The 27,467-nt window shown below is 36.4% G+C and overlaps 3 protein-coding genes across 4 annotated transcripts in view; 2 read left to right on the forward strand and 1 right to left on the reverse strand.

The window, feature by feature from the left end:
* Positions 1 to 27,467, forward strand: part of mrm3a (mitochondrial rRNA methyltransferase 3a) — a 526,058-nt gene that overhangs the window by 202,967 nt on the left and 295,624 nt on the right. The window lies entirely within an intron of this gene.
* Positions 352 to 8,637, reverse strand: rab34a (RAB34, member RAS oncogene family a). 2 transcript variants are annotated; one of them, XM_084419302.1, is made up of 11 exons: positions 8,457 to 8,637; positions 7,783 to 7,846; positions 7,570 to 7,661; positions 7,428 to 7,493; positions 6,328 to 6,429; positions 6,178 to 6,242; positions 2,207 to 2,258; positions 1,809 to 1,890; positions 1,552 to 1,642; positions 1,294 to 1,401; positions 352 to 1,030 (listed from the first exon to the last, which is right to left on the reverse strand). In XM_084419302.1, exons 2-11 carry the CDS (start codon positions 7,834 to 7,836, stop codon positions 963 to 965), a joined length of 780 nt encoding a protein of 259 aa, XP_084275428.1. In that variant the 5' UTR covers positions 7,837 to 7,846; positions 8,457 to 8,637; the 3' UTR covers positions 352 to 962. The 2 variants fall into 2 exon arrangements, with proteins under 2 accessions (XP_084275428.1, XP_084275427.1); XM_084419301.1 differs by having other exon boundaries at positions 7,428 to 7,496.
* Positions 14,895 to 27,348, forward strand: nek8 (NIMA-related kinase 8). The gene is made up of 15 exons (XM_084418322.1): positions 14,895 to 14,977; positions 16,475 to 16,680; positions 16,992 to 17,224; positions 17,315 to 17,446; positions 17,546 to 17,754; positions 17,853 to 17,932; positions 18,133 to 18,320; positions 18,401 to 18,548; positions 19,109 to 19,185; positions 21,067 to 21,184; positions 21,356 to 21,506; positions 23,472 to 23,635; positions 23,730 to 23,882; positions 24,999 to 25,157; positions 26,289 to 27,348. The coding sequence occupies exons 1-15, from the start codon at positions 14,931 to 14,933 to the stop codon at positions 26,315 to 26,317; spliced, it is 2,094 nt and encodes a 697-aa protein (XP_084274448.1). The 5' UTR covers positions 14,895 to 14,930; the 3' UTR covers positions 26,318 to 27,348.

The raw sequence follows: 27,467 nt of genomic DNA on the forward strand, positions 1-27,467 counted from the left end.
GAGAAACGCAATGAGTAAAAAGCATAAACTCGCTTAATTTTGTTACATTTTTCCAGACTCAATTTTGCATTTGTATCTCAAGTACATGAATCTTGATTTAAAGATGTTTAGATATTTGTATTGGAAACAGGACATAAATACTAAGGAAGATATACATTTTTTGCCAGGCATGCAACATTTAATGGCATGACATTATAAACTCTGATTTAAGACATTTTTAAGGCTTTCATTTTTGTAAGGGTGAATTAAGACACCCTGTAACATGACAATACTGTTAATATTAGGACTTTTGGAAAAAACAACCTCTTTTATTTATTGTGAGAGGTTTTTAAATAAATAAACGGCTCATTTAAGAAAAAGGAAAAGCATTTTATTTAGAATAAAAATGTCAATCACAGAAAACTATGTATACATGTCCTAACACTTATAAAGTCTTTATAGCAAAATTCATTTTGAAGCTATATGAATGAATTCCTATATAACTTCAAGATAAATGACCCTTTTCATAAACAGGATTCTTTATATAGAAAAATACAATTATCACTGTTTATTGCTTTTTGTGCAACTCATGCATGATCCTCTTATGTACCTTTTAAAATCAGTGCTGACGGTAAACTTAGCAAAAATGTGAAATGAAAAATGTCTTTGTAATTAACACAATATAATAATTAATCACTGATAACTATTATGCATAAATTGTGCATAGAAGTCTTGGGAAAACAGAATACCGCCTTTGCCACAAAAAATGCAAACCTCAGGCTGTCCACCAAAGGAATGTTTTCTTTTATCCAGCGGATATTCAGTTACACTCTATGAATAATAAACCACACTGCTGTGGTTCTCCATCCCACTTTTTATATTCTCCCTATGTACGTACAAACATGTAAGTTTGCGTGCATGTTTTGCTTTGGTAGTACCCTTATTTTTTGGTGCAAATGTTTGCATTTTCACAATGTCAGTCTTTACTGACAACAGTTAGGCTGTTTCTTCTTGGAAGTTGCGTACAGGTTATTTGAGTTGCTGTTGATTTCTGTGTAGATAAAAAAAAAGTTTACATGTTTTATTTAAATGCAAATGCAATATTGATTATATGTACTATTCATCAGTCCACGCTGTTCTACAGAAAACCACTGTTTCATAACCTTTTATAAAAATGTAATAACTTTTTCATCCTCTGAAATGACTTTCTTTAATGAATTCAGACAGCCCAGGCAAGGAACCAATAGTATCATTGCCAACTTTTCATGATGCAATCAAATTCCATGGATTGAATAATGTCCTTATTGTACTTACGAACAACTTCCCCAATCCGTCTGGATCCACTTTTCTCCAGTTCTGCCAGTACATTGGCCTCAAATGTTAAAGACGCCACTCTGAAGAAAAACTCTCTCACATTCTCCCCTACAGACACAAAAACAATAATTTAACGACATTAACAGTAGCAACGCTGATCTAAGGTTTCCCAAATACTTAATATGACTGCAAAATTGAAACTGCAAATCCCATTAAAATATACTAATCTATAGTATTTGTCTTTAGTTAAGAACTCACCAGACAAAGCGGACAAAGCCCAGTACTCTGCTTTCATCTGATCTGCCAGTTTTATGGCATCCTGCTCAATTAGTGTATACTGTGCAGGAGACTGCAGGAAAGACACATTGGTTTTACATAAATATACACATATATTGCATTATGCTGGCCTTGAACTTTAATATAAAACATATTTACGGAGTCATATATGTAACTTATTTACAATTATGAATTATAAAATAATATAATGTTGATATAAAATAAAAATGGTCACTCACACTCAGATCTTTCTTTGTGCCAACCAAGAAAAGCAATACACTTGTAGGATCATTCTCTTTCATTGCATCCTCTAGCCATTGCCTTTAGAAGAGGATGATACATTTCAATGTGTGAAGCAAGAATGAAATGGAAAAAATCATCTTTTCTTCCCTATTGAGATGTATATTGATTGGATCGTGGTTGTTTTCTAATTGCTGTGATATCATGTGAGTGACAGATTGCTGGAGGTGAGGGATTATTGCTCAACCCTCACACTGGTGCAAACGTCATCAGAAAAGAAATATTGTTGCGAGGGGGAGGAGACGTTAATGAAGGCATATTAATTAAAAAAAAATACTGATGCACGTGGATCAATCATTTGTAATAAAAACTGCAATATTTTGGGAAAAAAAATTACCTTGTATGTTCCAGTGAAGCAACATCCGTCAAATCAAACACAATGATTACAGCTGGAAACAGGAAATTAAAAAGAATATTAATTGTTGTATCTCAAAATTTAGAGCAAAAAATGTCAATGGGAAAAGAAACGTATACATTATTATTACTAACCAGAGTCATCACTAGGCCTATTTTAGGAGGGTTTTAGCCCCCCTAAATTTCCACCCAGCCCCCCTACAAATTTGCAATTAAGTCCGTAATATGTACATTAATTTGTGATCGCCTCAGTCCCCTTTAAAACTCATGAAACCGGCGACAGGCTTTGGCTCAGCCCCGCATTTTAGTCTGTTCTTCAATCCGTACAGTCAGAGGCAGAGGACAACGTATGTGCATTTATTGATAGATTGTTATAATATCAGCATCTGTGTAGTTCTTTGTCATAAATGCAGTTTACATAATATGATGCGGGAGCAATTCAAGATGGTTTCTCATCCATTGTAAAATCTGGGCTTGTTTATTTATTTTTGGCATGAGACTTTATGACTTTTCCTACTCTTGCTATACTTTGTATTTCAGTGCAATAAAATTGCTAAAATTTGTTATTGTGCCCCCCTAATATTGAAATCCTAAAATTGCCCGTTACTAACATTAATATTATGTTACATTAAATAATGTATTAAAATGGAATAAAAATATTTTGGCCAAAGCTCTTGCCTTACGCCTAGAAACCACAATACATGACGTGATTTCTGCTGACCAAACTGGTTTTATTTCAGGGCGGCACTCATTTACAAACATCCGTCGACTTTTAAGTATAATTTACTCTCCTGTATCCAGTGTGGTCCCTGAGGTGGTTATCGCACTTGATGCAGAGAAGGCATTTGACAGGGTGGAGTGGGGATACTTATTGGCATGTTTAAAGAAGTTTGATTATGGCCCTAACTTCATTTCATGGATTAAGCTTCTGTACAGCTCACCAAAAGCTTCTGTAGTAACAAATGGAAAACATTCACACTATTTCCAGCTGTCAAGGGGTACTCGCCAGGGCTGTCCAATCAGCCCACTTCTATTTGCCTTGGCCATAGAGCCCTTATCTATTACACTCAACACTTTACCATCAATTAGTGGAATACACAGAGGGGGGGGGGGGGGGGGGGGGGGGGGGGGGGGGAGCATAGAGTATCTCTATACGCAGATGATTTATTATTATATGTATCAGACCCTGCTCTGGGCTCCCCTCATATTACCCATGCTTTGAGGAAATTTGGGGCTTTCTCTGGGTACAAATTGAACTTTAGTAAGAGTGAATGTTATCCTGTTAATGATCTGGCTCTTCAAATACAAGATGATGTTTTACCATTCCAAATGTCTAAAAATGGCTTTAAATACTTGGGTATTAATATTACAAGGGACATGCAGCACCTCTATCAAGAAAACTTCTGTCAGCTCTTTGAAAAAACTAAATTAGACCTAAGGAAATGGAACTCACTTCATCTATCCTTGGCAGGGAAGGTGACCTGTATCAAAATGAATATACTCCCCAAATTTCTTTATCTATTTCAGTGTATCCCACTTTATCTCCCTAAATCTTTTTTTAAGTCCCTCGATAAAGCTTTTATCTCATTTTTATGGGATGGGAAAAAGCCTAGAATACGGTTAGAATTACTACAAAGACCTAAAAACCAAGGTGGCTTAGCTTTTCCATATCTTTGCTACTATTATTGGGCCGCAAATGTTCAAAAAATCATACATTGGCTACACACCCCTGACATAGACTGGTGTCTCTTTGAGGCTGCATCTTGCACCTCAACATCTCTTAAAGCCCTGGTCACCTCCAGCCTGCCCGCCCCTATTATGAAATACACTAACAATCCAGTAGTCATAAATACCCTTCAAATTTGGTTTCAACTTAGACAGAACTTTAAATGTGAAAACATTTTTCATTTAAGTCCCATACACAATAATCACCTTTTCCCCCAGGCAATGCTAGACTCTGAATTCACTCTTTGGCAAAGGCGAGGCATTCTCTATTTTAAAGACTTGTACACAAACTCACAAACTGCAAACTTTGATGATTTGTCGCACAGATTTAGTCTACCCCGGTCTAGCCTATTTCGTTACTTTCAAATCCGCCACTTCCTTCAGCATCATTTTTCTAACTTTCCATACACACCACCACCCTCGGGCTTAGAGAATTTGTTAGAACCCGCAGTCAATTCCCCCAAAAATATTTCAAGGATATATGGCCAGATAACCAGTCTTAAAAGCACAAATCTTGCAAAGATTAGAGCAGACTGGGTGAATGAATTAGGGGAGGAACTAGAATTAGAGGAGGACATTTGGGACAACGCTCTACTAAGAGTAAATGACAGCACTTCCTGTGCCAAGTTGAGCTTAATTCAATTCACAATTCTACACCGCATTCATTACTCGAAAGTGAAATTGGCTAAAATATATCCTAACATAGATGATAGCTGTGACAGGTGTCGTAACACTCCTGCCAACTTAACCCATATGTTCTGGCTGTGTCCAGCCCTCACGACCTACTGGTCTATGATTTTCAAAACCTTGTCAGAGGCTCTTAACATCGACCTCCAACCTAACGCTGCAATGGCCATTTTCGGTATTACAGATAGAAGATACTCTACACTAAGGAAAAATTATAAAAACATAATTGCGTTCACAACATTGCTTGCACGTAGAAGGATTTTATTACACTGGAAGTCAAACAATCCACCTAAAGTATCTTTATGGCTTAGTGACCTAATGCAATTCATACAATTAGAAAAAATAAAATACACACTGAGAGGGTCCAGGGACAAATTCTTCTATGTCTGGAACCCAGTACTGTCACACCTGAACAAACTTAAGACTATGCCCACTTAGTATCAATTAGCAGCCCCTCTTGCTTACTTGTTACTTTGATATTTATTTACCCATGTGAATCAAATGTCCTGTGAAGTGTGCAGCCTTAGTTGCAGTGAGTCTGTGTGTATACTTCTTCTTTGCTAATGACTTTTTTTTTTTTTTTTTTTTTTAATTATTTCTGTCTTAATTTATAATTTTTTGCCTTGGATGAATGTCCCATGTTCCGAGGGAGGGGAGGGGAGGGTTGTTACTATTAGAAAATGTGAGCATTGTTTCTACAATTGTTGCCTTTTGTATTCATGTATTTGTACATGCCCTGTATCACTGGTGCTCAATAAAAATACTTTACAAAAAAAAAAAAAAAAATGGAATAAAAATATTAGTTAAACAATTATATTGTTTGTTTGTATTATTTAGGCTATGTCCACACTAATACGTTTTCGTTAGAAAACGTATATTTTTCTCTGTTTTGGCCTTCCGTCCACACTGAGACGGCGTTTTTATTAATGAAAATGAAGTTTATGAAAACGCACTCCAAAGTGGATACATTTGAAAACGGCGTTTTCACATTGTAGTGTGGACTGTGAAACCGGTGGTATTTAAAAACGATGACGTATGTAGTCATGTGACACATATTGTACCAATAGATATTCATGTTTATGTTCACACTGTTGCTAAAAATATTCTACATTGCACACTCTTCATATCACAGTCCTGCAAAGATGACAGAATTTCCTCACATTCGCTGTCCTGCGGCAAAACATGAGAGCAGTTGCGTTTTAGACCAAACATATGGTGACTGCGTGCGACCTGGACCGCATCAGTGAATGGTGAGATATTTTACTAAATAAAATTATCCTGTCAGAAGAATTGCGCGATAACTTCATTATTTATTTTTCCATCTGAATCTTATCAGTGATCTTTTGTGGGGTTTTACGCATGCGCAGTAAGGTGAATTTAGCGTTTTCAGGCGTTTTTCAAAAGTTTCTCATCCAAAATGAAACATCCGAAAACGCCTGAAAACGCTAGTGTGGACGGAGAGCGTTTATAAACGAAAACGCCGTTTTCAAATGTATCCGGATTTAATGCCTTAATGTTATTTTCTGGTGAACCATTCCTTACCCTGAGCTCCTCGGTAGTATGTAGAGGCAATGCATTTAAATCTCTCCTGTCCTGCAGTGTCCCACCTCAAAAATGAAAACAAAAAATATAGCTGTATAAATAACTTGTTTAGAAATAATTAGGCTGTCATAAAATTTGGGTCAAACTCACAGTTGTAGACTGAAGGGGACCCCAAGAACTTCAAACCTCTCCATCTCAAAGTCCACACCAATGGTGGCCTTGTAATTCTTGTCAAAGACATTTTTGCAAAATCTAAAGAAAAAAAGTTTAAAAAGATTAAATTACTAGGTAACAGTTTACAATAAGGTTTCATTAGTTAACATTAGTTATCAACTTTAGTTAAAGCTGCAGTCCGTAGTTTTTCCTCTTTGTCGCCATCTCTGTTCGAAATCTGCAATGGCAGTTATTCACAGAATTATGAATAACTAATTCATAATTACTACGTGACTACATTTAATGCCCTTCCGATATTTATCCTTGTTTTCGCAAGGGCCCAGTTGCAGTCTCTTTTTTTCTGTAGCCAGTCCGAAGTCCGAAGTCTTTTGCGTTTTACAACGGGTGAATCTCTAGTTGTCACTGGTGATTGTCGTTTGAACCTTTCTGGATCCGCCATCAAATTGACAAGTTTCATTATATCAAGTGCTGTGAGAAAAGGCTATAAATCTCCACCACCAACATCCTCACACGCAATATAGCCTACTAGCCGAGACTCCTTCTTTTTGTCTACAGATGTGACGTAATGACGCAAAGACATGCTCGAATTTCCCGCGGAAATCCACCAGTACCACTGGAATTATTACAAGCTTACCGTTTTGAATCGAGCTAAGGCAAGCTGATAGTTTTGAACACTGGCTGGTTATGTACTTGCTCAAAAATTTTGTTTGGATAATTTTTAACCCAAAAAAGTTACGGACTGCAGCTTTAACAAACTAAGAATGAACAATACTTCAACAGCATTTATTAATCTTAGTTCATTTTAACATTTATTAATACATTATTATAATACATTTTTATTTGTTTGCATGAACAAACGATGAACGACTTTATTTTTTATTCATTTAACGTTGACAAATTTTAATAAATACTGTTATGTATTGCTCATTTTTAGTTCACGTTAGTTAATACATTAACTAATGTTAACAAATGAGACCTTATTATAAAGTGTTTCCAATTACTATATTCAGCCAAACACTAACTAAAAGCTAGCTGCCTGCTTTGACGTAATCTGTTAATTCTGCAACTTTACTCACCTATTAATCAAACAGGTTTTCCCCACTGCCAGATCACCCACTACAATGACCTTGGAGATTTTAAACCTACTGGACAAAAAGCACAGGATAAAACAATGCTGCATAAACCACTGATTCAGCAAAACAAAAGATAACTTCTCACCCCACGGTTCCTGTCCTCTGCTGCTGACAGGCCGTCTTCACCTTGCTGTGGAATTCATTCTCTGTGTTCAAAGCAGCGCCTTTGCTGAAGCACTACAACAGGAGTGAATATTAACACTCATTACTTCAGGAAGCACTTGAGGAAATGGGCCAGTGGAGGAATTTCAGAACAAGCACGACCATCAGTGCATTGTGTGTAAAACATGTAGCCTACCTTAGGAAGCTGGCCGATAATGCGGTCTTTTCGTACAGGGGGCAGTACACTCATGATGATGTTCCTGCAGGAGAACCACAAAGTTATGAATCACAGCTTGGCGTTTTGTAACATGGCACACACCATTAAAGAAGGAATGAGTAATGGCTGCTCAGAATGAGGCTCTAGAGAGGGAGACTTGCATGAATAAAAAAAAAAGGATATTTATTTTAGTTCAGCTTATGTGTAAATTTGACCGTCATCGAACAACGAATATGTAGGAACTAGTTAGTTTTAAATAGTTGCCTACTTGGTCACTAAATAGCGGCATGGGTGATGATGACTCACTAATCTGTATTTCGTTAATCCCAAAGTCAATCTGAGAACAAAGAAAAACACATAATTTGTGACAAACCGTGTTTGACCTTGTTTGTGGTGCCTCTTTTTTGTCTATTTTTGGTGTAATATGTGTAGCTTATACACTAGGCTACATAGTAATAAAGAATATAAGATGTATTGAATACTGTAGCTGCTTAATGAGTTTTATGACTCATCTCTGTACATAAACATTCCAAACGTCACATTTTAAGAACAAAAGATACATTCTTTAATCCACGTTCATCTCCATTCCATCCTTCCAAAATCATATCCGTGCTCCGTAACACTGTTGCTACAAACAAACGTGTGCTTCTTACCTCAAGACGTTACTGTGAATGTAAAGCGCTCTCTTCCTGAGACAAAGAAGTTTGAAATGCGTTTATAAGTTAAATGCAAGAATAAGAAAAACGAAAGGAAACCGGAGGCAGAGAAATATTCATCTATCGCGTACAGTTTCCAACTTTCTATAAACGGAAGGATATTCCTTCTCCGACCGACGGAAGCGCTGGGAACTGCATACAGATGATCCGTCTCCTCCAATCCCCCGGTCTGTCCTCTCCAAAACCAGGAAAGAGGGGTAGCAAACGCCCCCTACAGCCCCAGGGTTATATGTCTGTATACGGCACTATAATACGATTGTTACCATGCATCTCTTTTAATAATGTGGTTAACATGTTATTATACATGTTATTGACTGTTAGGGTTTGGTCATCTGTTTTTAAAGGTAGGCCTTAAACACGCAAACGCTGCAAAAATGCCATATATTTTATTATCTTTAATAAAAATAAAAAAAAGCGTTTAGAAACGTTTTGCACTCAATTAACATATTTGTTTTCATAATTTTTGTCATCCCTTGCAAAAAGTTCTGGGTTGTACCATATAGTGGTTTTAGGCCTACCCCATATGTAGCATTCAAAAGTTCGGGGTCAGTAAGATTAAAAATAAATTAACATTTTTATTCAGCAAGGATCCATTGGATTATTCAAAAGTGAAGGTAAATATATTTATAATGCTACAAAAGTATTTCAATTAACATTAATACATAACATTATAATATATAGCCTAATATTAAATGTAGCGACATGTCGCTGTTCAGCTTTGCAAAGAAAGATCTACATTTTTTGTGTGAATTTATTAAATTAATTTATAGATTAGAAGTAGCATATATGTAGCCTATAGCCTATGTGATTAGAATGAATGTTGGAATTATAAACTGCAGCTTATGTTGTTTTTGTTAGAGAAATTTATTTGTTAGCAAAATGGAGTACAATATTGTCCCCAGACCTATTTGAGGGTTTCCCGCCAAAACCTCTAGCACCATCAGATAGGCTAAAACATTTAGACTAGGCTACTTTCATTATAACTTTGTATTAAAATAACTTTGCTTATAAATGTTTGTCTGTCCAAGTCAAGATATGGTCCAGGTCCAGCTAATGTGCACGTGTAGAGTAAGCAAACAGTCCATGCAGCAATGAAAAATGCGATTGGATCTTTTAATTGCCATATTGATGGTTGCGATTTCTCCCATTGTATACAAGTGGACTGTATTTCTCTCCTGTAGGCCTAATGGAGGCTACCTGTTCAAGGTATTGCCTACCTAGGTTAGTAGGCCTACCTCTTTTCAGTTCTCAAACACTTTCAAGCGCTCTAGTGCTTTTTCCACAAGCTAGTCACCTCGCCAGGTTTGATTTTGAGGTGCTCCCCCCTGTAAATTGCTCATGGGTTGGCGCCGTGGCTTAGTTGGTTAAAGCGCCTGTCTAGTAAACAGGAGATCCTGGGTTCGAATCCCAGCGGTGCCTTATAAAACGCCCGGTCAATCCAAGAATGAACAACATTCGCGAAACAATCCGCGTCTTGCAATCCATTGGGTCATTTTGTGGGATTTTTGGGCTGGTGTTTGGAGACTATGACAGTGCGTCTGCATTTTGAACCAGGTTACATTGTGCAGAGGGAGACCCGAGGACCTGTCATTCCTGCTCACAGACAGAGCATGCAAACTCAATGCAGGACAGGCAAAAGCCTGAAGAAGAACCATGACGTGGTCCATCTGTTGAAGTGGGCGGGCTCTGTGGCGCAATGGATAGCGCATTGGACTTCTAGGTTGAATGAGGCAATTCAAAGGTTGTGGGTTCGAGTCCCACCAGAGTCGCAGATTTTTGTGTTATGTTAATCCTATAATGCATAGTGTTGCCCTTAGGCAACATAAACTTTAACCCTTGTGTTCTCAACATATTAATTTAAATAATTTCAAGATGCAATTGTCCGAGAACAGTTCAATGAGTTGTAAGTGAAATGCAAAGAGCAACAACACTTTTTACGCATTATAAAAGTTTAGCATGAAAATAATTTTAAATGTAGGCTATTAATCAATACAATTATGTGATCTTGTATAGAGTTAATACGCTGAAATTATCACTTGTAAGAGAATTGTTTTATTTTATTTTTTGCCATCAGCCACAAGAGGGCAGCAGACAGAAACAAATATCATGGTAAGGGCTCTTTCGTTATCTAACAGACTAAGTCGGTTACAATGTGGTGGAACTTGAAAGAATATCAGATTTTACATTCTCTTTGTTGTACCGATGTCTGGACAATGAAATGAACAGACTGTGAAGTTCAGATCCTTTGTCGATGTCTGTATGTCTTTGTGTAGTCTGTATGCGTGGGTGTTCCAAACCTTATAGTCTTTTAACTAGGTTTTGCTGAATAAATGATAGGCTACTGTTGTTGAGTAATCATACTTGCAATAGTCTATTAATCATGACTCGGCAATAAATAGGACAATTCTGGATTTTTTTAGTTAACCTTTAGGTTAATAAGAATTTCCTCTTTTTCGTCTAATGGATTATTATTATCATGTACTTATAACCATTTCATTATTCAGTCACATGTTTCTATCAGCCTATTGTTCAGTTTCTAATGTTGTTATTCTGAATGTGGACGGCTGAAGCAGAGATGTTAAATAGTAACTGAATATTTAAATGTCAAGACGTACAGCATATAAAAATACACTTCCAAGAGTAAGGCTTCAGCACATTTGAAAAGGTCATTTTGTGAACTTTTCACCTTTCAAATCACTTCTATTTCTGTTAAACCACAGTCTCTTTGCTCTGTTTAGTTATGTTTAGCTCTGTTAGTCTGTTACATCAAGATGAAAATACACAGTGCATGCTAATTTATTCAGATTAATAATGTATGTTACACCAAGTGTTAGCCTATATGGCCAATACTCTCTAGTTGAAATGTTTATTAAAGATATTACATTGTGTTAATTCAGTGTAGAATTTATTCAGATTAGCATTGAATTACATAAAGTCACCGTTCAAGCAAATTTACATGATTTGAATTTTATAAAATCTGTTTGAGTCTCACGAAAGTGTGAGAACTGAGAAATTGCTCAGGGCTGATACTGCAGAAATTCTCAGGGAAACTAACCAGTAATTTGCATGACAGGACAGCATAAACCTCCACGGTTGCTTCACAGCGGTCAGTGTTTTTTCTAGCCCTCCTCCATGCAATCATGCAGGTCAGTTGTGCTCAACCTAAGATTATTTTTATGACCTGGACATTTTTAGGAGATTTGAGTCATATAATAAAGCAAAATTATGAACTTTATAAACAAAAGAACCTTATTTTATTGCTGTTCTCACTGTTTTGGAACTATGCTTTTACTTTTCCAGAACCAGCTTGGTTACATATTTGGTTCATCACATAAAGCACACGGTAATCCAAGTTTGAAATGTTTCAGAATGTGACAGTCAGTGATCAGGAATGTTCAGTGTTTATATACTCACCGGAACCGCTTTGTAATGTAAGAGGACAATATGAGGCGAAAGGACACTGCCGAAACTCATTCTCACAGGCGTTGCTAATTCTTTTTAAACATATCTATACATATTACAATTCTTCACAGTACTGATACTTTTACCTTTTTTAAATGCTCTTGGATAATTCAAATAGCCTTTGAAATGGAAGAGTTTCATCTTGGGTTAATATGTGTTTTTATATTAGAACTTTGTCAGCATGAACAGATGATGAAGATGATTTATCCTGAACTTGTGAAATTAATCAAACATAATTATTTTATTTATATAGGAACTCATTTTTTTGCTATTCCCTTTCAATGTATGGAAAAATAGCAAGCAATAGTCCTGTATGTGCTCCTGAGATTTAAAAGCATCTAACTGAGGTCTAAATCACTTCCTACGGCCAAAAAGGTCAGGAGGTTACCATGAAGATAAGCCAAGAAAATATTTTGTCTAGACTTTATCTCAGCTGTAGGCCATTAAATCACCAGTGAACAATCTTCTCATTGAGAATCAAGCGACACCATAATAGTAAGGTTGTGTAAAGGCGGTCCACTGGTCATGGTGGTTTTACCTGTGTTATGTGGTGTTGAGGAGAATGTGTGATTCAACCCCCTTTAAAGATCTGGTCTTAGATAGACCAAAAACATGAAGCCAGTTGCTGAGGGAAGAAGTTACAGACAGAACTTGTCTTGAGAATTACAAATTCCCGACAGTAAACTGATGCCCGTCCAATTTTGATGACTCCAAGTGATTGCACTACAAAGAACAAATGAATTTGCAACGGTCGCTTTGTCATGTCCTGTGTGGACAGCTTCTAGCTGTTGAGGTGCGATGCAACAATGGTGGCATCTGATGTAGAAATGGTGTTATAGCTTTTAGGGACAGACATCAGAATTGTTTGTTCAGCATCAAAGCCTGATTGCTACCCAACAGGGAACGTACTCAGAACTTCCTTAACGTTCTGGCAAGGTTCTTTCAAAGTTATGAACAATCGTTCTTCCAGTAATGTTAACATAACCTTTGTTAAATGTTATCTGGTCTTTAATAGACCAGCGGCACCTCGTGGTACCACAGAGAGGCACAAAATCACTCTCAAGAACGTTTTCGTTCAGTGTACCTTGCTGGTGGAATGATCTTCCCAACCCTTCCAAAATGCTATTTCCCAATCTACTACTTCACCATATTCCTTTGTCGCTCTACCTCTTAATCCCTCCCCATTCTAGCTTTAACTGTCCTGGGATGCATTTCCCAAAAGCATCGTGAGCCCAAGTTGATCGTGAAGATGCAACAATATTATTGATCTGCCTGCATCGACACCATTATATGAACTGAGCTAGACGATGACATCACTTTTTTTTCCAGAGCGGCTATATATAAGTGAACTAAATTAATAACTTTTTTACAACAAAAATGAACCATCACTGAACTTACTTAAGATGGACTATGATGCTATTTTCTTCTTTCTTCATTATTTTTCTGTTATCACTGTAAAGCGGCTTTGAAACAATCTGTATTGTAAAAAGCGCTATATAAATAAAGGTGACTGACTTGACCATTGTCACCAATGTTCTCCAAGATCAACTTACCTCACAATGCTTTTAAGAAACACAGCCCTGAGCGATGGCTGGAACTACAAGCACTTCTCGTGTTTATTGCCTCTTTAAGATGAATCGTTTGTTGTTTTCTCAATTGTGTGCCGCTTTGGTCAAAAGCATCTGCTAAATGAATAAATGTAGAGCCTAATAATCAAAACATTAGTACAAAAATGTTATTTCTATAATTCATGGAACGTTTTTCTGATACATTTTAACTGGGTGTTAGTCTAATGTTTAAACGTACAACTATTACTTTTTTTCAGATGGTTCTAAACTTCTGAGAACATTTAAAAGTAATGTTCCCACAATAGGGGAGCGCGGGGCACAACGTAACATGGGGCTAGTAACACACTTGTTTTAAATACTTCCACACATGCTAGCATGAGGAAACTTGGTGTATTTACTAGTTGCCATATCAACACTATGTAGAGAAAAAATTGCAAAAAGTAAATTTCTTAAGTTAATTTTTCATCTCTATTTTTTGTGTTTATTTAAAATGAGACAAATCTGATATTATTTTAATCTCCAATATGTTATTTAACAGTTGAGATAGTTCTTTAATGCTTCGCTAACTAGCAGAAGACACTAGCCGGGTTAAAATCCCAGTTGTGCAGGTGGGGCATGTTGTCACACTGCGTTACAATGAGCCCCTATTAGAAATATGCTATTATATTCTATACTTTTATTAATTCTATTGAGAAAACATGAGAAAAAGGTGAATAAAGACTGAGAGTCAATGTTCAGAAATGACTAATTATTTATTTGTTTTGAACTATGTTGTATAGCTGTGTTCGTAGTCAAAACTCAAAAATTTGTTTATATTTAATTATTAAAAAATGCCATTATTTTATATGAAAAAGTTAATAATTGTATTTTATTTAGAAAATATTTTAGTTTGTCTTTTTTTTTCGATCAGATAACATTTTAAGCTGTCATATGGTAATGTTACAATGTGCCCCTCACATGCTACAATGTACCCCACCTATGGGGCATGTTGTCACATTTCACTTCCATTCTTTCGGGGTATATCAAGAAAAAAAGTATATACTGTATTAATAAAACAAAACCACATAATTGTTCTAGACATGTGGGAAATTAATGTGGGAAAAAAATAAATACTCCGAGTCCGAACCATAAGTAGATTTACACAAACTGAGAAAGTCAAAAAGCGTTACTTTGTGCCCCGCTCTCCCCTACCCTATACTAGCAAACTTTTTTTTTTTTAAGCTGGGTAATAACTGAACACAAACTTCACTTTAAGTAACATAACCCTGGTGTCAGAGTCAGTTCCCCCTGCTCATTTGCTGTGTTTTGTCCCCTCTAGAACTCTGTAGGGGTACAGGAAGTGTTGCCTATAGTGACGGGGCGCGTTTAGAATCCAGAAAACATGGAGAAGTACGAGAAGATTAAAGTGGTCGGCAGAGGAGCATTCGGGTAAATAAAACAACGAACGAGTTATTGGTTCGCGAAATGGTTTTAGTGATGTGCACTCGTCTGTTTGAACTAGTTGAGTTACAAAAATATTATTGTACGCTCTAAACTCGGTAGAAGTTTTACTTGAGGAACTCAGTTGAAGAGCTTTAAATCTGCAGCTCTCCTCTCAGAATGAGCGCGAGCTGTAGCGGAATATACAGCGCATCACTGTCTCGCGTTTCCGCATTCCATCAGTACAGTTACACAGCCATTATCACCCTATTCAACGAGTTACAGTTGCATTAAGAGTTTGAAAACTCTCCCTTTCGAATGGAAAAAAAGAACTGTTGGGCAATGAGTAGCTTGCCCTACTCGTTTTAAGCTTCCCTGGAATGTTTACAGCTTTCCTAATGGAATTACTATCGAACTTTAGAATCTTAACGGATAAATACTTAGAAATGACACTTTCTCACTTATAGGCTAAGTTAAAGTGTGGGTAGGCTACTGTTCTGTGTGAAAATTGTTGCCTACTCAAAATTCAAAGTTTCTAGCGTAAAAAAAACATTGGAGAAGTAAAAATGTTTGAACATTTATTTGTATTTAAGTAAAGTAGGCTAAGTAAATAAAAAAGTAAAGGTCTTATTAGCTTTTGAAACTGATCAAACCACAACCTTGTGGTAAAAGAAGTGCATTAAATTGGATTGACTGGATACTTGTAGCGTACTTCAAATCTTAAAAGTAACGCAAAGTATTTAAAAACTGTACTTGTAGGTAATAGGCCTATAATACTAATGAAATAAAAGGCATCTTAAGTGTACTTAAAGAGTGCACTGTCATGACAGTTTCTTAGCACACCTCAATACACTTAAAAAGTGCACTGATAATGTCATATTAACAGTTTTACTATAAAGTACATTTAAAATGTTAGTGGTTTGTTTCTCCAGTGATTCAAGAGTTTTTTCTGCCTGTACTGTGAGTTTTTGTATTAAAGACATGTGTATTTTTGTATCGTGCACTACTATTGTGCAGCTACTTGTGACACATACTTGATTGCAATTTTAACTAGTGTGTTAAAATTCGAAATAAATCGATTAGACAGCACTAATTTAAAGTTAACTAAACTAAATTCGGTAACACTTTATTTTAAGCTGGCGTAATTACTGAAGTTACATGCACTTACTATAGTAATAACAATGATGCATAATTACAAGCAACTAACCCTAACCCTATAGTGAGTACATGTAGTTAATTCATATTACTTTAAATTTGTGTAATTACACTGTAACAAGGTCACCTTAAAATAAAGTGTTGCCTAAGTTCTAAATTCATCATTACAAAAGTAAATACACAACATACAAGTAAAGACATTATGCTTGTCAGTACATTCGTCAGTACACTTTAACCTGTTATTTCAACCTCTATCCTGAAACCTAAAATTGTTCGACTTTAAATTCAGCTGTTAAACTTGAAATTGAAATCCACACATTGACCTGCATCCTGACTTTTTATCTGATACAGGATAGTGCACCTTTGTCGCAGACGCACCGATGGCGCGCTGGTGATCTTGAAGGAAATCCCAGTTGAGCAGATGTCCCGTGATGAACGTCTCGCGGCCCAGAATGAATGCCAAGTCCTCAAGTTACTCAGCCACCCCAACATAATTGAGTATTATGAAAACTTCCTGGAGGACAAGGCGCTAATGATCGCTATGGAATATGCTCCAGGTATACACTTTCTTCACTCACCTTTTGACGTGTGTTCCTACAGTTTAAGTCAGGGACAAAGTTCATAATATTTATTACTGTGATGCAAAAATAAAAATAAAAAATTTGTTTTAAAGCCTTTAATCTGTTTTTCTTTTAATACAAAAAAAGTGTCATCACAGTAATGTCACAACATATTTTTAAACAAAATATGATGGACAATCATTTTCTTTATGCAAAATATAATAAAATAGGTAATATAATAAGCATTTTGAATTATGGTTCAATAACCTTAGGATCTGTTATCATTTTTCTCTTTATGATTATCCTAGGTGGAACCCTGGCTGATTACATACAGAAACGCTGCAACTCCTTGTTAGATGAGGATACAATATTACATTTCTTTGTTCAGATCTTACTGGCCCTTTATCATGTGCACAATAAACTCATCCTACACCGGGACCTCAAAACCCAGAACATACTCCTAGACAAGCACCAGATGATAGTCAAAATAGGAGACTTTGGCATCTCAAAAATTCTTGTTAGCAAGAGCAAAGCTTATACTGTAAGTAACAAAATTGTCTGTACTTCCGCAATGCTTTGAGTTTGACAGCATGCGATTTAGTTACAGTCCAGATCCTCCTTCTCATGACAGGTTGTGGGGACACCGTGTTATATCTCTCCAGAACTTTGTGAAGGAAAGCCATACAACCAGAAGAGTGACATTTGGGCCCTAGGCTGTGTGCTTTATGAGCTTGCTAGTCTCAAGAGAGCTTTTGAGGCAGCAGTAAGACATATTTTCTTATTTTCTGGTTGTCTTAATTTTGAAAACATCGCAAATTACAATAATGTTGAATGACAAGCTAAGCAACTTCTCTGTTTCCAGAACCTGCCAGCCTTGGTGCTGAAGATCATGAGTGGCACATTTGCCCCCATTTCAGATCGTTACAGCCCAGAGTTGAGACAACTAATTCTCAACATGCTGAATCTGGACCCATCCAAAAGACCCCAGCTCAATGAGATAATGGCTCATCCCATCTGCATTAGGCCATTGCTCAATCTTTACACTGATATAGGCAACGTCAAAATGCGCAGGTAGCATTTTATCGCATTTAGTTGTACACTTTAAGTATTGTAAATGCACTTATGCACTTTGTTTGGCTACTAAATGGATTAAATTATTCTCTTTTTAGAATAGAAAAGCCACTTTCTACTGCACAGACGGGCCCTCATGGAAGACCTGGTGGACGCGTGACCAGTTCCAGAACCAGAGGTGGGGTGTTATTTCCCTAAATATTGTCTTATTTACTAATGTTATGTTTTAAAGCATCATCGAATATTTTATTAATCCAACCTGGGCCTTGCTGATTAAACATCAGGTTTGGAGTTCATAGTAAGCTTTCATTTAGCTCTGCTGGTTTGACTGTCAGCATGAGGATTTTCTGGTGCCATTTGTTCCATTTCATCTACTAGGAGGACTGTCCTGTCTAACTTCAACAAAGATGATGCACCCATTGCCTTTATCTTCAGTGTACACCTGGGGCAGTGGCATTTCCATTCCTCTGCGTCTGCCCATGTTAAACACAGAGGTTATACAAGTGTCCCTGGGCCGCACACAGAAGATGGGCATCACCAAATCTGGGAGGCTCATCACATGGGAGGTGAGATGATGATTTTTCTTGAGTATCAATCATGTTTTATTTCCGTTTTTAATTTTTACTTCGGCTTGACTCTATGCCAGGCCCCCTCGGTTGGATCCACTGAGCCCACTCTGCCCGGTGCTGTTGAGCAGATGCAGCCCCAGTTTATCTCCCGCTTCCTGGAGGGACAGTCTGGTGTCACGATCAAATCTGTCTCATGTGGTGATCTCTTCACCACCTGTCTAACAGGTATGCTTCTTATAATCCAGAATTTTCCGAGCAGGTTGTGGCATCATCGATTTCAGAATCAACCGGCCCTATCAACACAACCAAGACAAACAAGGTTTAGTCACTTTACATGTCCATCAAACTGCCTAAGTGGGCAGTTCTTAGACTGAAGCTGCAAAGTGGACATGTCTCTGCAAAATTAAGCACAAAGTGATTTAAACGTTTGCGATAAAATGAAAAACGGATGAAAGGAGGATGTAATCACCCCTTTAGACTATTCTTCCTACAGAGCTCATTAAGCAGCATTTGTTCACACTGCAAAAGCTAATCTCTTGTCCCCTGGCATTGTAGCACAGCGGTGTACATTTGTCTGCTCTAGAGTAAAGGATATGCTATAACTATTCGTCTCTGCAGGGGAATCATTAGTCCCCAGCAGATATAGAGGATTAAAGAGCTTGACTTCCAGCTCAGTTGCTCTTCTTGTGCAGCGGTTTGCACTGACGGAGAAACAATTGTTGTTTAATTCTTTGTTTATATGCAAGAGCAACTACAATCTGCCTAATTTGCTTTCGGTTCTGCAGACAGAGGTATAATCATGACGTTTGGAAGTGGAAGCAATGGTTGTCTCGGACATGGGAGCTTCAACGATGTGACACAGGTAGATTTAGATGATTTTTTTTTTGCAATGGTATATTTAGAGATGCTTTCTCAGGGAAGCTAAGGATTTAAACAAACTGACCTTAAGTATTGACCTCAGGACTCAAAAATAAAGATGATCCGCTGGCCTGGGATCAGTGTGAGAGAGTTCTCATTGTTTACTGAAACTAAAATGAAAAAAAAAAACTGTGTTAATTGAAAATTAAATATGAATATTAGATGAAAAACTTAGACAAATCAAATTAATTAAATAAAATAAGTTCAAGTACTAAAATTAAGCTAATATAAATATAAAAAACAACTAAAAGCACATAACAAGATTAAATTAACCTAAAATTTAAATGAAAACTGAAAAATTAAATATGAATAAATACTATAATAGTATATAATACTTAAATAACTAATAGTTTCCTGTATGGTTATAATAACTGTATAATTTACAGCTATTGTAAGGCCCGATATATTGGTCCAATTGCCGGTTCGCCAATACACGGGGAAGGTATCACGTGTTCTGTCCTCACTCATGCAAAGTATTGGTTGGTTAAATTTGTAAGACATTGATCATATGTATTTACTCATTACTTCATCTGACTCCATAAATGAAATGTTTTAATAACATCTGTGCCTCACTAAAAGTGAGCGAATGTATGACTATTCCTTTTAACCATTAAATGAACAATGTCAGAATCAGTTAGAATAATCACATGTAACGATTTAATATTTCAGATATCAGAGATCAATTCCACAATCAATTCAAATATCTAGAACATGGTTATACATTGGTTACACCAAATAATCTTACCCAGCTTGTAGCCTACCTGAGATAAAGAGAGAGAGAGAGAAAGGGAAAGAGAGAGAGAGAGAGAGAGAGAGAGAGAGAGAGAGAGAGAGAGAGAGAGAGAGAGAGAGAGAGAAAGACCACCTATTCCATTCACGTCCAGCAAAGAAGAGACCAGAGAGAGGGCGAACACCTTCTTTTATCCTGTTTGACCAGGTGACATGGGGGATGGGGGCGACCACCCTCAAATGCAGGTGACATGGGGGATGGGGGAGACCACCCTCAAATGGCTCTGAACCAGTTTTCTCTAAACTTCTATAAACCTTATTACCTTTTATTTGATCTATCTGGATATGAGATATCTGTATCACTCGCTTTGAGACATTAACATAACAAAAACATAACAATCAATGATAAACATTCACATTAAACCATGTTCTTGTGTGAGTTCCTAGTTGTTTTCCGAGAGGAAGTGAGGCCGCATGGGGGAGGTCCATAGACCGGGCCTCGACCAGTATTTTCAGTCTTACACTATTATTGCACATTAGATTTTTCTAAAGAAAGCTTGTCTTTATAGGTGTAAAAAAAATAAAAAAAAATAAACAAATTACATATTAGTATTAAATCAAAAATAAATAATAATGAATGTTATAATTATAATAAAATAGACATTTAAAAAAATTAATGTAGAGATAAAATACATTTATGTGAAAACAATGGCTGTCCCAAAACTGCCATCAGCAAAATCCCGATTTCACCAAGTGCAACATGTTCCTGGATCAACATTTTTGTTGATCCTGGAACAACATTCCAATCAACCAATCAGATTTGAGGGACAAGTTTACAGTTTATGTCAAGTTTAGGTTTACAACCAGGGTTGGAAGCTTCTACATCAGTGTTATTTACCTACCATTTCCCTCTGATTTTAGGGATAATTTTAGGGTTAGGCTTAAGGATAGGGATATGGTTAGGATTCAATTTCCGGACAGGAATGTTGTTCCAGGATCAACAAAATCAGGACACCTCTAGTGTTTTCTTTACAAAATGTGAAAATCTAGTGTTAATTATACTCATAGTTCTCCATGTTCTTGTCTTTGTATTCAGCCCAAGATAGTAGAGGCTCTTCTGGGTTATGAGTTGGTCCAAGTGTCCTGTGGAGCATCCCACGTTCTGGCAGTTACCAATGAGCGAGAGGTTTTCTCCTGGGGGCGAGGAGACAACGGTAAATGAGCAACATCACTTGTCACTTGAATACTGTGTTTCTTTGTGTTTCCCTTTGTACTCTTGCAGACAGCAGCAGCAGCGCCTCCAGGCAGACCTGGCATTTTGTGCTCCATCGTTCTCGTTCTCTCTCTCCGCCACACTCACTCTGTATTATGTCTCTGTTTGACAGGCCGGCTTGGTTTGGCCACTCTAGATTGCCACAACTCTCCGCAGCAGGTGAGTTTGCCCGCTGATTTTGAAGCCCAGCGTGTGCTGTGTGGGGTGGACTGCTCCATGATCATGAGCACACAGCACCAGATCCTGGCCTCTGGGAACAACAGGTACTCCATATGTCTTCTCACAGTTCATTATGTACAAAAACAGTATGAAAAATATCATATTACTTTAATAAAACATATTATATTACATTGGGAAAACTGGAGTAATGTCTGTTCAAGTGATTTTGGCTGGATGCTTATATTTCATTTATATTTATATAGATATAATACTCAAAAGCTTGGGGTCAGTAAATTTTTTTAATGTTTTTGAAGGAAGTCTCTTATTTTCACCAAAGCTCTATTTATTTATTCATAACATTTAACAAAACTTAAATAAAAACTTAAAAAAATATTATTACAATGAAAAATAAATGTTTCCTTTTTGAATATATTTTTAAGTGTAATTTATTCCTGTGATCCAAAAGCTGAATTTTCAGCATCATTACTCCAGTCTTCAGTGTCACATGATCCTTCAGAAATCATTCTAATATGCTGATTTGCTGCTCAAGAAACTTGTCTTATTATTATCAATGTTGAAAACAGTTGTGCTGCTTAATATATTTTTGTGGAAACTGTGAATTTTTTTTAATCATTATTCTTTGAATAGAAAGCTTAAAAGAACAGTGATTATTTGAAATAGAAATCTTTAAATCTTTTGTAGCATTAAAATTTATTACGTCTTTGCGAATAAAACGATTACATTTTTTTTACTGACCCCAAACTTTTAAACGGTACATATATATATATATATATATATATATATATATATATATATATATATATATATATATATATATATATATATATATATATATATATACATACATATATATACATATATACTCACTATTTCTCTCTTTTACTTATATATATTATCTCTTTCTCTCTTTTTCACTTCCTAAAACTTTTCCTAGCATTGCAACAAAATGCACTGTAAATCATTATTTATTTAAATTTATTTATTATTTACTATATTTATTTTTGGTCTTCCACATTGAATCATGGGTAATGTGGATATTTAGTTCAAAGTATGTACATTATATAATCAGCATTAATAAAAAAAAAATTCCAGTTCAAATTTGCTACTGACACAATTCTTTAATCGTCTTTAAGACAGAAAAATAGGGCTCATAGAAAACCCAGATTTCCCATTAGTAATGATGACATCATGTGCTCATGACTTTAAGGCAGCATCATCATTTACCAAAGCTTCAGACGGCATGTGGTTGGTTGAGGTGTTGACTGTCACAGATTCCCAAATGTGTCTATATATTTTGACATGTTGCTGGTTAATGAGCCTCAAATTAGAATTTTCAAAAGCCTGGTATGAGTCTAATTGCAATTATAAATAATAATGCATCTCAAAATGTAAAAAAATAAAATAAAATCTCCATGAATGTCTTGCTAAGCAGTTTTGCTTATGTTAGGCAGATTTTCACAGATTGCCAAACCAGTTTAGGGAGTTAACACTCCTCATTCCTGCTTCAGCATTTGAAAAGACTGTGAATTATGAAGACATTTCATCACAGGAAATGACCAACACAATGACCATATTTTAAATAACAGTCACACCCTGTCAGCCGCACCATCTGAGTGCTAAATATCGTTGTTTATGACCCTTACAGACTTAAGTTGATGATACACAGGTCAACTTTTTGAGCAATGTTGCTGGGCAATCTTGCAGAGCGATTGTTGCTTGGGCACTTTCCCATTGAAAATTGGCAATACATTTCTATCTGGATCATTTTTATCAGTCGTGGGCCTTGTGTCTCATCTGGTTGCCCGTTGACGGCAACATTGCTCAAAAAGTTGCCCTGTGTATCATCACCTTTAGAGCAGATTTTCAGAATAAACCTATTGCTCTTTGTGAAAAAGAAGTACACTGTTGCATACTTTAAAAAAAGAACACTGATTGACACTTAATTGAATGTTAACGACAATTAAAAAATGTATTGTACACATTCAATACTTTTCACAGAGAGTTGCTAAAGTGATATTTGAATGAATAAATAACCATCTTAAATGCAGATTTAACAAGCTGGGTTTGGATAAGGTCTCAGGCACAGAGGAGCCCTCATCTCACTGTCAGGTGGAGGAGGTCCACACGTTCCAGCCTGTCCAGTCTGCTCCTCTAAATGTTGAGAAGATTGTTTATGTAGACATCGGCACAGCGCACTCTGTCGCAGTCACAGGTCAGAGCACTTCATTCACATTACAACTCAATGTGCTGTTTTGATTTAGACTGAGGACCGACTCACAGTCTATGAGTATGTGCCCTAAATGCAGAGAAAGGTCAGTGCTTCACCTTCGGCAGTAACCAGCATGGGCAGCTTGGCTGCAGTTCCCGCAGAACCAGTCGAGTGCCCTATCAAGTCTCAGGACTGCAGGGAATCACCATGGCCGCGTGTGGCGATGCGTTCTCTCTGGCTATTGGAGCAGGTAAACAAGACGTATACTAGTGAATCTCACAAAACAGGTCACATTGAAGTCTGATGAAGCCTATTTTTAGGAGAATTAAGATTTTTTAAATTGTATTGTCATGAATCTTTTCATGACAACAAAGTATTCTTCCACCCCAATTTTCATTACTGCAATGCATCCAGACATGATGATCCTGATTTTTCACCCATGATTAATAAGTTTGTATTGTACTTATTGTAATGCAGTCATTTTTATAGTATTATAGTGTGAACAAGTATTGTAATACAATGTATTTTAACCCTCTAATTTTGAAAAGCTATTTTAAACCATTCAGGTTTAATGTTTATTGGTAAATCTGATGTTACATCCAATCCAGCATGGGTCAAAACCTCTTGGCTTTGGTTTTTATATATAACAGTATCAATTCAACAAAAGCCTAAAAAATGCTAATCATTTATTTTGATTTCGGTCCATTTTAGACATTCTACTAAGTATAAGTAACTTTGCATCTACATGTCAGCTAACTCTCATTAGAGTATTAGTAGACTGTTAGTTAACTGTTAGGTTAGGGTTATAGGTGTAAGGGTTCGTGTAAGTAGAATAAGTTGACATGTAGTCGGAAAGTTACTTATAGTTAGAATGTCTAAAGTTGGTCATCGAACTTTAGACTTTTTGTTACCCATTTTGTTTTGCATTGTTAATGACAATTGGAGGGAAATGTTTGTCGCAATACAAAGGAATGTAATGGTCCTAAAACAGAGAAAAAACTAAATAATATATATATATATATATATATATATATATTGATACTGGGATAGACATTGAACTGGAAACCAAACTACATCAGTTCAAAATAAATGCAATGCATCCCAGACAAGGCTGCTATCAAGCAGAATGTGCTCTAGTGGGGGCAGGTAGGTTAATTAATGTGACACGTGACTAAAGGTCAGCATGTAACCCCAACTGTGTCCCAGAGGCTTAGAAGACTCTGAAGACCTTCATTGTTTCATGTTGTCTTTGTTCATTCATGATTCTCACAGGATCTGACATGCAGAGAAATAGACTGACAAAGATGTTATTCAGCCAAATTGTGTGCAGAATTGTGAGTAAATGTTCTGCTCCTTCATTCGGCAGAGGGGGATGTGTACACCTGGGGTAAAGGGGCACGTGGTCGACTTGGAAGGAAAGAGGAGGATTCTGGGATACCAAAGACAGTGCAGCTCGACGAGAGCCACCCTTTCACTGTCACGTCAGTGGCTTGTTGCCATGGAAACACACTGTTGGCCGTGAAACGTAATGTGCAGCTATAATTACTTATACTAATTAGTGCTGCACGATTAATCGTATCGCAATCGCAATCGCGATGTCAAGTCTACGCGATTATATGACGCAAAATGCTGCGATTTTATATTAAATAAACAAATTAGCGCTGTCAACGCACTTATTAATGCAAATGCTTTAAAACCATTCATGCGCGATCAGACAAAAAAGAACGAGCCGCCTGTGAATGTCCTCCTGACACACACACACACACACACACACACAGATGCGCGCCAGTATCAAGTTCTCTTTCGCGGTAGAACGAACAACACACATGTATGCCAAATGAACGTGCTGCCTGTGAATGTCCTGAGTGTGACAGACAGAAAGACTCGCGCTAATATCGTGCGTGCGCACAAAACAGCACGACAGAATACAGTTCTCTTTCGAGCTTGAACGAACAATAACACACACAATTATGCCAAAATGTATTTTTGTCGAGTGTCTTCATAACATAAGAGTAGTCTTATGATGAACACGAAGAGTTGTGATTACTCGTGAAAGAATGAGGCGCGTGTGAGATCTGCGTCTCTGACAGCGGCTGGTCTTAAAGGGACAGTACACAGGTCGCTAAAGTTATTATTTTTTTCTTTTTTTTAATTTTTTTAATTATTATTATTTTTCTTTACCCCTGGCATGTATGGTTATATGTACTCTTGTATGTAAATTATGTTTTGTTCTTGTTAAAATGCAATAAAAAAAAAAAATCTGTCGCTAAAGTTAATCAAAGAACAAAGGGAACAGAGAAAAACACTCACTGCTCTTGACTTAAGAACTTTTTTCTTTAGGCTGATTATCACTAATCTGTGTGTGCATTTATTTTCCTTGAGAACCAAGCAAGTTGACTCATGCAACCATTTGTTTATTATATCGCATATCGCAATCGTAATCGCAATATTGACCTCAATTATCGCAATATGACATTTTCCCCAAATCGTGCAGCCCTAATACTAATGTTTACAGAATCTAGGCATTTATTGTAATGTATTTGTTGCAATTATCTATTGTTGATTTGACATTACAAATGTTGTTGTCATTGTTCTCTCATCAGTCCTTAAAACAGAGTGACTATATTCTTACTCATCATTTCTCTCCTTTCCTCAGCATTTTTTGAAGAGCCTGTTTCAAAGTGACAGCGCTGCCTCTGCCCAAATTCCTCCACACACTCCGAAGAAGAGGAATAAGGATTGAGGGATTGGACGCGAGACTGTCGCCTCTGAGAATTATAAGCCATGCAGTTGCGTTTACAATGTAACATGATTTCCAGCTACTGTATGTAAAGCTTTTTTTTTTAACAAATGTAAGTAACTGTTTACTTATAACAGCAGAATTGCACTAATTCTCTATTTGCAGTATTACATATTTTGTGTACATAAATTAGACTGAATTAGGTTCAAATGAATCATAAATATGTAGTATGTTAAATAATGCCTGATTCCTCACTGAGGCCGGACTGAATGGAAGAAAAAAAGGCAAAATTATTTTTGTCAAGATAATAAAGTGCTGCTTATGTTTCCACCTAATTGCAAGTATATCATAAAAATATGCCTGCTGGACATTATGACAGTAATAATAAGGGAGTTCTTATTTGTGGCCAAAATATTTTTTTAATAAATAAAAGCTTTAATAATAAATATACATTTATAATTTAGGATAAAATATTCTTTATATTTCGAATAATAATAATATTTTATTTTATAATCATTGACAATTATATTTAACTATTTAGTAATGTTATTTTTAGCTAGAACAATTCTAATATGAATGCATATTAATGTTTATTGCATATTAAAAAGCATATTCTTGTTTTATTTTCAGTTGAATCCCATCGAGAGCTCGTGCGTCCATCATGCTATGATGTAATTTTTGTGCAATACGTGATGCTCAGAGCGTGTCATTAATGTAGCGCGCGCTTTTCCATGCAAAACATATTCACCGTTTACGAGAGTTTAATATGTTCAAATGAAGCCGAGCTATTACATAGTCTTACTCTAATAAACTGTCTTACTCTATTTCTATGATTTCTGTTGTTGTTGTTGTTCTGTTGACGTAATGTCTGCTCTTGCACGAATGTCGTGCGCTTTTCACCGATAGAGGGAGTCGTTTGCCTTACAAATAACTTTCTGCAACCTTTTGTTACCATTGATTGCCTTTGTATGCACACTTTTGGAGTGTTATTTAATAAATAAATAAACGTTTTCTTCTTTATTCGTTTTTTATATCGTTATTGATATTCTAATACTGCGTGTATATTTATGTAGCCTAAATTTAATATTTTAAAAA

Source organism: Rutilus rutilus (genome assembly GCF_951802725.1).
Source record: "Rutilus rutilus genome assembly, chromosome: 9".
In the NCBI taxonomy this organism is placed as follows: domain Eukaryota; kingdom Metazoa; phylum Chordata; class Actinopteri; order Cypriniformes; family Leuciscidae; genus Rutilus; species Rutilus rutilus.